Source organism: Sitophilus oryzae, unplaced genomic scaffold (assembly GCF_002938485.1).
Source record: "Sitophilus oryzae breed Bouriz unplaced genomic scaffold, Soryzae_2.0 scaffold_302_pilon_pilon, whole genome shotgun sequence".
NCBI lineage: Eukaryota > Metazoa > Arthropoda > Insecta > Coleoptera > Curculionidae > Sitophilus > Sitophilus oryzae.
Genome location: NW_022146866.1, coordinates 290,974 through 302,947, shown reverse-complemented (window position 1 = coordinate 302,947; position 11,974 = coordinate 290,974). Strand labels below are relative to the sequence as shown.

The following is an 11,974-nucleotide window of genomic DNA, read 5'->3' as shown; positions in this document are numbered from 1 at the left end:
AATAGTTTACAGTAAACAATATACCACTACAAAGGGTAGATGGCTACAGATGCTACGTCTTCGGTGTCCCCCTTTATGTTTTATGGAGTAGATAACTGGAGCTTACAGAGTCTGCCACCAAACGCTTAAGCATTCGAAATGTGGTGCTACCGTCACATGGTACGAGTCTCTTATAAACACTATTCAACTAACATGGCGATTCTTGAAAAACTCAAGAAATGATTGCTATTATGAAAAATGGACAGGCCTAACAATAACTGAATTATTCTGAGCTGCAAATAGGATGGACAAACATTATAAGATGATAGCCACAGTTAGGAGAAGGTAGAAAAAACAGACAAAAAATATTTTATATTTATCGACTCAGTTCGACACAAATCGTGTAGAATCGACATACCCCGACTACCACTCATTACAACAACAGCACACCTCGTACGTCTCGTTTGTCGCAGTTTTGCGAATATCGTGAAGATGTTAAATCCTGAGCGCCCCAGCAGCGTTAACGGCGGTTACCGGAGCCGTACCGGAACACGACTTCCGGATGCCCGCTGGCCGTCCCCCACTCCGCCAACGCTCGCGCATCGCATCCCTTTAGATCCCCTCCCGCCCCGGCCGCCCCGCCGGCACTCAAACCCACCCCTCCGTCTTCGTCCTGCTGCCGCGGCGCGGCGCACTACACACACGTTTCTCTCTCACAGGACCGCTGGCTAGTAAGTAGCCCGCGCGAGCTCAACCGAAGGTCGCCGACCGTTACCGAAGTATCCACGGGGCTTGAAAGCTGCCCGCTGGATCTAGACGCCGGCACACGCGTTTGGACCATCGAGATAGCCAGTGGTCCAGGAACACACGCAGGCAGCATCATCTCCGCTTTCGCAGGACTGTCATTACGTATTTGTCCTGAGCGCTCCGTTTTCATTCGGTCGAGTACCAACTGACCATTTATTTGTTTTCGATGTGGTCGCACCGGATGTCGGACTGTAATTTTTTTCGGGCGAGGACTAAGTGATGGAGCGCAGCAGGAAGAAAAGTTTTTTGTGATTGTTGTTTATTTTCCTTTGATTTTGTTATGAACTAGTTTTTTGTTTTCGTCGGCGAACCAGAGACTTACAAAGTTTTCAAGATGAGAATTAAAATGCCGGCAGTGAGAATTGCTCAAGGTAAGTCATTTATTATTATATTTTCGCAAAATAAAACACTAATTCACCACATTACACCAAAACACTATATTTTTAGACACTGGCCGCGCATTTTGCTAACCGTCATCATCATCATAATAGCAAAAAATAAAAAAAGTTAAAATTAAGTAACTCACTTTTAATCATCTGCTGATGATGCTAACTTGATTAGCGAAGCACGCGTACAGTGTTTAAAAGTAAAGTGTTTTGGTGTATTATGGTGAATCAAAGGTCCTTATTATTATTGTTTTAAGTTGCGCAAATATTGCCGGTGTCATCAAAACTTGGTGATGCCGTCATGAATGGGAATATTTATCTTATCTCGCGATGCCGATGCGTCAGAAATAGAGCGCGCTAAATTATTGGCTATGAGTTTAATTATAAAATAACGCAAATTTTACTAGTATTACATTAAGTATCGGTACCTGTAATTAAAGAGAATTGAAGACATGTAGCCGAAATATATAAGCAAGTCAAATAAAACATGTTAAATATGGAGATAATTGATAATTTTGGTTGAAATAGATAAATATAGTCATTATCTTGTCACTTCAATTCCAATAAATCATGTGAGACAGAAAAATGTAGATTTATTGGAAGTTATAGATCTTTAATCATTTTGGTAATAAAATTATAGGCTCTTCAATTTTTGTAAAATTTTTGTCATTGAACCCTTTTTTACCAAGAAGCTAGATTTAGTTTAAAACAACTTTTACCTAAAAGTTTCAACGATTTGGTAAAAATCTTCAATAACAAGTGACTTTCTATTGGCAATGTTTATGTTATGTTAATAATTGGCGAAAATGCTCTGTGATCCATAGGGGTTTGAGTCATTATTATTGACATTAAAAAAAAATTCCACAAAAATTGCTTTTTGTCTTTTTAGAAGAATTGTTCTCTTTAGATTATGAAACTTTTTGGATTTAACTTAGTGTAAAAGATCTTTTTTATGGGAATGTTTCTCTACCATCAACCAAAATTTATCAAAAATGCTTTAATATTTAACTTTTTGTTTTTCTCTGTATAAAAATTTATCCTTAAATAGACATTTGTAACATATGGTTTAGAGTTCTTAAAAAACTGCGAAAAAATATTTTTTTGTCCAAAAATAAACCGTAAATAATTTAAAGCAAACATTTATGATTGAAACGCCTCCGCAATTTACAAAGGTATGTATATGACAATATTCAATAATTTACCTTAATAAAAACAGATTAGTAATATCAATCACAAATTAACAATTATCCCAAATTATACTTAATTGGCTAGCGATTTTATGGTCTTCAACATAGCAAAACAGGAATAAAACCTACCATACTATATTGGGCCCATATTATATCACAACGGAGAATATCTCTTCCATCTACCGAAGAAAAATTACGAAATAACCATCTCAATTGCGAATAAATGATTACTTGGCAAAAGCAATTGATTGATTCATTTAATTCTCCAATTCAGTACAAACAAATGATGTTATTTTTATTGACGGCAATATTTGCCAAAATAATAGAATAATTGTCCGAAACTAAACCGCAAATTAGAAATATGTGCTCCAAATATACACTAATTTTTGCTTTATGCAACTAATTCAAATTTTGGTGATATAATTACTAGTTGATCTAAGATCTATAAAATTGAAGGGCTACCAAAAGCAAATAATTCATAATTATATTTTTATTATGATTTAAAACTACCAAGAATGTACAACTTGGAAAAACACCTTATTGTATTATTGTGTAACAAAAAGAATTGGAACAGAGAAACGTTTGCTCAGCAGTTAAAAGAACATACCATAACGTGGTATAGCGATTCTTTCAAAACTAAAGCAGAAACAGGGATAGGAGTATTTGTGCTGAAAACTAAAAACCTCGAACCAATGCGTACATATTATCTTAGGAACTATCGGAAACAAGAAATAGCCAATTTATCTGATGGCCAAGAACTCTTAAGAGCGATCAAGTCAATAATCATCGATTTGAAGTTGGCCAAAGAATGCCTAGAGATGCTGAACAAATTAGGCAAGAAGGTAATGAAAAAGCAAACGATCTAGTAAGAAAAGGAGCGAGCACTCCACTAACTGGACTAGAACCGTTCTGCTTCCCAAGTGGAAACCAACTCAAAGCGAAACTTAAGAACGGGAATCCTTCAATGGTCTAAGATGTGGTCTATGGAAGTAGTTTTTAACTTGAAAAATTGAACAGACCTTCTCCTCAATGAACACCTCAATAGATTGAAACTAAAAAACAACGGTGAATGCAGATGCTGTGGGGAAAATGGAGAAACACCTGATCACTGAATGCGTCGAGACGACAAACATTTGTGCTATAAACTTTGGTAGGACTGATATCGGGAGATGGAGAACTAACCTCAGATAATTGCCCATGACTGTGCTATGAGTTATAACTCTTATAACTCAAGAAATGGGGAAACTATAGATCTATAAGGCAAATGTAATAACCGGTGAACTTTAAACCCCCCTCCCATATAATCTACAATCTTATTACTTAAAATACTTTTCTATTCAATAGTATAATAACCAGAAAACAATATACAAGCATATTAATTATAGTAAAGACAGGTAAAAGAGTAAAAGCAATTTATTAAACTGGACAAAAGGTGAAGAGACCTGTCCAAAAGCGTGTCTATCATAAAAAACGGTTTAAATACAATCTTAAGGGACACGCGCTCAGCCAGCAGACCCTTAAGCAATTCATTTAAGGGAGAATCTTCTTTTAATAACCCTCGCGGCATGTCCTAGCGCATGTTCGAGTCGCGTTTTTTAATCGGCAAGGAACGTGCTCTCGAGGGTTGGAATAAGGTCACGAGAAAGGGGTGGTTTGTTTGCGGCGGACGAGGAAAAGTCAATTTTAACCCTTTCCGGGACAAGAAAAGGTTGGACAAGGGCTCGGACGCTGGTCAACGCGTTAAAAATAAGGGAAAAATGTATGCTACGGAAATAACAGGTAAAAATGTAAAGTGAGTTTAACGGTCATTTCGATTAGGGTTATTGTTGTTGTAAAATCGCTGGGAAAAGAAAGTCTTTATTTCTGTGGAATTACGGACGTTATTTATGGGAAAATATTCAACATATTTGTTTGTTCTGGTAATTTGGTACGTTAAAGATATAATACGGGTATATACGGAACGGTCAACGATCACTGAAATAGTTGGCACTACTGTCTTAGAGGATTTTAGTACTACTAAACTAGTAATTGCCACTGTTGTTAAAACAAATTATTAATCAAAAAATTTCAGTAAATTATCTCAATTCATTGAAGTCATTTTTTTCTTTTTGTAAATGTATAAGCTTTGACTTTGTTAGTAGTGAGATCGGCATATTTTTCATTGTAAAAAGTTACTATTACTATTTTTGTGTAGTTTAAGATCCTTAATATGGGATTTATTAACTTTACCTATCTTTTATATAAATTCACTTATTTCTCATCTCCTCATTATTATGATGTCATATTCATATGAAAAACTAATTTAAATTTTGTCAAAAAATTGATCACATTATTTAATTTTGGGTTTGGTTTGACGCTAGTGATATCAGCCGATCAATATTCGAATTTGTTAAATTTACTACCAGCCAAACGAGCAACATCAGAATAGCCAAATATTATAATAATTTTTGATTGCTCTGTATATTATTTGTTCAATAAATGGTATAAATATTCTCGTTATAAAATAGCCAGAGATCTTATCTTTAAGGCTACGTTCTTAAGAGGCTACACTTTATTATTGTTTTTATATCTTTATAATACAGTACCTAGACAAATATGAGTAGTTTGATAAAGTATATTACATTTCAAGATGATATGTTTGTAGTACTTTGACCATCATATTTTATGATAAACTGTTTATAGTACTTTGACCAAAATCACATGTTTCTATAATTTTTTATTACATTCTTGTAGTTTAAGAAGTCAATAATATGTATTAACTCTCATAGCTTTTATAGTTTTACTAACTGTTTTGTTTATAGAGATATGACATTTTGAAAAGGATAGAACGGGTTTCCAGAGACACAAGTCTATTTCCATAAAATATTTTTTCTCGAATTTTAATCTACACCATTTAAAAATCATTCTTACTCAAAATAAAAATAATTTTCAACCTTTCTTAAGACCAACAGCAGTAACGCAGTAAGCGCGAATAAAAAGTAAGGAAGATTACGGACCAAGTCATGACGTCTGCTAGGGCTTGACCTCGCCAAAATTATCATCGATTGTCATTTTCCAGCCATCTTCATTGTTTCTCAATCACTGGACTATACTGTGATCACAAAATAGAAAATATGTACCTAGAAGTCTAAAGCAATAGGTAGGTATACACATTTTAAATTTTGAGAATAAGACATTTTTATGTTTTTCTATTTACTTTGCTTATCTGAATTTAAGTTTTTTAGATAACCAAAGCAAGTTTCGTTCGATGCGTATTAATTTTATATCAGACACATTTGGAACACTCCAGAATTTTGGAAATACGGTCGACGCCTCTAGCTTTGTCTACTTAGATTTTGCTTATCTGTTTTCGGTATGTGTTGTTTAATTAATGTGCAATTTACCGGCAAATATTTGCTTTTCCTCTGGTTAAACAGATCAGAATTTATACTACCGAGATTAGATAAAATTAAGGTGAATTTTTTGATTTGAAACGAGATTCACAGAAAAAAGTGTTTGGTTGGTTTTGGTATTAACTGACCTTTTATAGTCTACAATGTGCGTCATTTTAATAAGCTTTATTCAGAACGTCGCAATTAGTGGTTTCAATTAGCGTAGTAGTTTGTTCCTTTAACTTCAAAATGTAAGCATTCAGAAAGTCAAAATTAGTAACAGACATTTTCAATTAGTAGAAAAAGTTATCAAACTTTTAACTTTTCGACTAACTATACTCACACTTGCACAACTTGCGAGAAATGTCATTTTGGCCTTTGATTATTTTCCGTCAAGAGAAATTGTGGTTAGAAATCAAAAGTTGATTGTTTTATAAGCTAATTATTAGACTTTTTCTGTGGATAGAATTGACTAACCCAAGGTTTTGCTAGGATATTCTATTAATTTTAATTGTTTTTTTAAACATTAAAGTGTAATTGAAACGACTAATTTATTCCATTAATTGCGAGGTTCTGAATGAAGCTTTACTTATTGTAATACAGTATCGTCCATAATTTTTTTGCTAAAAAGATAATAATAGCAAAATACATTTAAATTTCAAGATAATAGACTTGATCCATGAGCATGATTCAACGAGAAAGGATCTAAATATGAAACAGAATAACCACTTAGCTAAACTGATCATACTAATTACCAGTATTTGTTAATACTGTTATGAAAGTTGTAAAATTATTTTGCTCTACTTTATTTTTTAATTATAAAGATAAAAAAAATTACAAATGGTTGAGTTGTTTCTGAACTGGACACTACAACACAAAAATTGAATAATAGCTTGGAAAAAAAATCATGTTTTATCTTTCAGATATTTTTAGCAGATTTTGCTGATTCATACGAACTCTGGATAGATAATTATTGATAGAATATTGACAAATTATTGTATTAAAAAAGGAAATACTTAAACAGTTATATTTTCGTTTTAAAGTGGAATGCTGGAAATAAACGAGAAGATATGCACTATATTGATCTATTATTGTAAATTAAATTTTTGTCAAAAATGAGAGACCAATAAAAAATACATATCAAAAAATGTGACGTAAAAATTAAAAGTTGGAGAGAAATAATGTATCATAATTATGAAAATTATGCCAATTCTCCGGTATCAGTCGTACTAAAGTTTATTACAGAAATGATTGTCGTCTCGGCGCACTCAGTGATGAGCTGTTCTGGTGGTTTCCTATTTTCCCACAGAATCTGCATTCATTTTTTCTGAGTCCTTCGCATGATAACTGGAACCCCATTTTATGACACATAAAAAATGTTAAGAAAGAAGTGATAATTCAAACAAAGAACAAAAAGGAGAAACTAAAATATCTAAATACAACTATTCGAGAACATTTTAGTTTTTTTTTTCAACTGATACATCTATAAAAAACCGTTGATGTCCTGTTAAAATGCGATTACATCCAAGTTAAACTTCAAAATTAACAATTATACTACCTGATAAAAATTACAAACTTTCTGTATAATATGATTATTTTTTATTTGTTCTTTATTTTTACTTATATTATGTTTATTAAGATCAAAGAAGCGATATATATGCATACATAACTAACTTCTACACATGCATGAGCAATACATTAATTTATATTAGACTGTATTAAAAATGCTCTTTAATTTTTGCGTTGTTAAAATCTACTCTATGCCCTGTGTTCCATGAATGCTGACAAATCTTAGATTTGCGAAAATCGCTCTTTCTTAAATAATCTTTATGTTCTTTAAATCTAACATTTAAGGGTCTAGATGTTTCACCAATATAAAATATATCACATTCACATAGTGTTTTGTATATTACTAATAAAAAATATAATATATTAACTACTGAAAACCCAACCAAACCATACATTTAAAAGGCTAAAAAGACGAGCCCACAAGTTCTTTTGCGGAAAAGAATGATAAATGATTACATGGACATATCATTGGATATTGTGCCATACACGCCAACAACTAAAAATACGTAAAATTCAGTTAAATACCAACAAGTCAGCTCGCTAGAACAAGACGAATTAAAAAAGCTCTACACAATATATTATTATTTTCTATATCTTAACCAGCGGACTTTCTGTTTTATCGATACATCGTTTATTGTTTCCGTCCCCCGAAATGACGCGAATTGATCACGATGATTCACGATAATTATTGTCATAGGTCAGGTGGTTCGACTCAACCAAATTAATCGAAGGGGTGTGCTTGTTGAGACTGACCGTGTCCACTATGAAGGGCGGTGGTCGTTCGACCGGCAAAATCGCCCCATCTATTGTTGTCAGGCATTTAAAGCGCCACGGGGTGTTTCTTAAATCGTTTACTTCCGATAAAGGACAAAGTCTGTGAGAAATATGGTTTGGTGTATAATAAAGATAGAATGAAATATTTAGAACAAGAAAAAATGTAATTATTATATGGATGATTTTATGCGGTGATTGCATTCTGATCAGAATTTTCCGAACCGCGAATTTTAGGAACCGGGATTTCCCGTTTTTTTTCGGTACTAATTTTTGTTCAACGATGATGCAGTTTATCAATTAGAAAGCAAGGGATAGTTTTCCAAAATAAAATCAACAAGAATTTGAGAGGTTTAATGAAAATAATTTCGAATTATTAAGCAATCAAGTCATCATAAAATTAACATGAACACAAGCAAACAAAAAAATATGGGTAACTAAAAATTCACATCAAGCAACATAAACCAACTTGACTAAATTTCAGAAAAAAAACTTGAATTGAAAATATTGAATTAAAAATGCAAATATCTGTTAAAACATAACATAAAATATAACATTAAACAGCATCATACTAAAAATAATAAAGTAAGATATTTTTAAACTTCAATAATTGCTAATAGACATTTTAGGAATTTTAAAAGAGAAAAGAAGCAAGAACATTGAGAAATAGTATCACAATTTATTTAGAAGAGTTTGATTTCGAAAAAAAGTATCAAAGGAATTATTTCGAGGCCCGGTTCTGTGATGATCCGGGAATTTCCCGTACTTTCAAACCGCGGATTTTCCGGTTCACAACCCTAATTGGGAGTATTAATTAGTCTTTCTGGAACCGGGAATTTCGGTACAATGTCTATATAGTGCCTTTGTCGGTACTTTTGGTACTAGCAAATTTTTGGTTTAGATTTTTCAGTTCGTCAATCAGCAAACAAGAGTTTTCAAAAATAACACCGATAAAAAATATAGTTTTAAATGAAAATAATATAAAATCATTTAGTAATCAGTCACGAGAAAATTAACATGAACACAAACATGAATATTAAATGAACAAAGGCGAAGTAAAAATGGAAAAAACATAGGTAACTTAAAATTTACATGAAACAACATAGATCAACAAATAAATTTGAAAAAAAAAATCAATTAAAAATGTAAATACCTATAAAAACATAACATAAAATATAACTAATACATAAAAAATAACATATGTACACTTAATTAATATAGGTACACTTAAATACACACAATAATTGCCAATAAAAATTATAGGAACTTCAAAAGAACTTCAGAAGCAAGAACAATAAGAGATACTTCAAAGGTCAAAATGTTAGTTAAAAAAAAATAGTAAAACGCTTATTTTCCAGTCCTCTTTGGGCAGTAAATAACTGTATAACCCTGGCTCATCACACTTTTATAGCCAGCGGCATTATAAGCAGGTAGAAAACTGACCACAAAGTTTCAGTGACCTACACCCTAAAATTGTGTAACATAAATCAACAGAAGTTTGTATAAAACGCAATAAAAATAGAAAAGGATTGAAAAGAGAATAATTTATTTTTTATATTCATCAAGATAATGTCTAAACATTTTCCAATATTCAAATTGCAAGGTATAATTCAAACAGAAAAAAAAATGTGCTTAAAGAGTACCAGTGGGGTCATCTTCTAGAAAGATTGCTACTAAAACACTCTTTTTCAAGGTATATACGTTTTTTTCAAGGGTAAACGATTCTATAACATTGCTTAAAAATACCTAAAAAAATTGGCCCCGGGAGGCGCGTATAGCCGCCCATACTAAAATATTATGTTAATAAAAAGTTGGTAGGCAGTTCTTTTAGTTTCAATTATCTCAAAAACTGCGACTTTCATTGATTTTGATGTTATTACAAGTTTTGTTGCAAATATTATTCCTAATCTTAAATTGAAAACCGCGTTTCGCTAGCTGCTGTAATTTTGAAGTTACGATTTTTTAAAATTTTTAACCCCCTCCCATACCCCCTTACCAACCCCCCACCTCCACCAAAAACTAATGGCCAGATTCTCGGGTGCCACAGTATTTTTATGCCAAATTTGGTTAAAATCGGTTTAGCGGTTTTTGAGTTATTGAGCTACAGACGGACCGACATACATACAGAGAGACAGACAGACAGACAGACACCATGAAAATATTTTGTATTTAGGTCAACATTTTACATTATCCACACGACGACTAATAAAAATCAGACATATAAGTTAATGTCCAGTTTAGTATATTTTCTAGTGTCCATGTAATATGTTTATTCATGTCATCAAAAAAACACGCGTCGTTTGTGTGTGCATATTTTAATGTGTCCGATTACCTGTTTGTCTTTCTTTTGGCTCTGACAGCTGCTAAGTTGGGTCTCCAATACTACTACTAATTTACCATTTTGTCTATGCATATATTTGCATTGCTGTAAAAACCACCGTCTACTCAAATAAAAAGGCGTTAAACGTTGTTAATGGTTCGACAAAAGGTGAGAAAAAAACGATGAATGGGAGATTTTTTCTTGTTAGTTTTTGTTCGCAGAGTCACTCAATAGTGGAATTCGGGCAATGCCCGAGAAAAATACGCAAATCTAGTTTTTAGTAAGGAATATTTCACAAACCCGAAAAATTAATTTTATTCCATTATTTTTTTTTGCTTATAGTGTGATTTTATTGCATTGGTTTCACTCTTTTTGGTTGTTTTGGTTTAGTTATTTGGCGAGTTGGTTAGCGTGGTTATTTGGAGGGTGTTGATTCATTGGTTAGTTGGTTTTTCGGGTTTGGGAAATATTCCTTGTTCAAAACTAGATTTGCGTATTATTTTCGGGCATTGACTCGACTATTGAGCGTAACATACTATATACGCTAGTTTTTAATCCGCCTTACCTGACTCCCTGTATGTGGTAATGAAATTAATCAATAAATCTGATCTTATTAATGAAGAAAAAATCCGTTAATTGAGGTTTTAAGTTCAGTAATCAGTTCAAGTGTTTAAAATAATTAGGTACTCATTTAGTGAGACAGTAGTTGTTATCAATGTGATTATCGATTACTTGTATTGATATATCTACACATATATTGCGAAAATTACATGTATTATAGTCCAAATTAAAAGCAAAAAGGAAGACCAAGACCAAGAAAGTCTTGGTCTGACTAATATAATTTAGGAATGCAATAACAGAATTATTGTTTTCAAAAAATTTTGGTTGGGTTAGAGTATCGCCCATCACTATATCTGACATTTAAAACAGAAATAAGTGTTATGTTAATATATTATTAATTCTTGATATCTCTGCAGAAAAATTATGAAATCTGTTGTATTAACGGAACTTTCAATAACCGGAAAAAAAATATAATTTAACCGAAGTTTCGCTCTTATTTCATAAAGAAACCTAATACATTTTATTAAATATTTGAGATAATAGTGTCAATATAATTCTAATTTAATTTTATAGTTTAAAGACACCGACAAATTCCACGCTAAACAATCACAATTTTAATTTATTAGACTCGTCAATTACCGGAAATGGGCAAGGTCTTATCGATTCTCGTTAAATCGCCCTGTATAATACCGCCATATAATAATTTTGCAATGTCTGGCCAGTACGCTACGAGTCGTCAGTTATTAACTTTATCTTATCAGCCTAGCCCCGCATTTGTGGACTTTTATCAAAGGTAAACATTGTTCACCTATATTGAAATATGTTTGCTGTACACATATATTGTCGCTGAACGATAATAAAAATACGGAGGATTCAAACTAAGTTGTTTCAAAATTGGGTTTTTCTCTATTAATAGATGTAAAAGGAAATAGGGACACTTGATACAATGATAGTAATAATTATCTTAACACGCTTGTATTAGTTCCTCTTATATTCGTTTTTTTTAATTGTATTTTGACGTAG

General features: G+C 32.4%; 1 protein-coding gene across 3 annotated transcripts in view; it reads left to right on the top strand.

Annotated features, from left to right (window-relative positions):
• The first annotated feature begins 472 nt into the window (after positions 1-472).
• Positions 473-11,974, top strand: part of LOC115884544 (B-cell lymphoma/leukemia 11B) — a 116,617-nt gene continuing 105,115 nt past the window's right edge. For 2 of the 3 annotated variants that reach the window (XM_030903157.1, XM_030903159.1), the window contains exon 1: positions 473-1,157. In XM_030903157.1, the coding sequence (XP_030759017.1) occupies positions 1,121-1,157 (37 nt within the window). In that variant the 5' untranslated portion in view covers positions 473-1,120. The remainder of the gene's footprint in view (positions 1,158-11,974) is intronic. The other variant, XM_030903158.1, reaches the window with a different exon arrangement.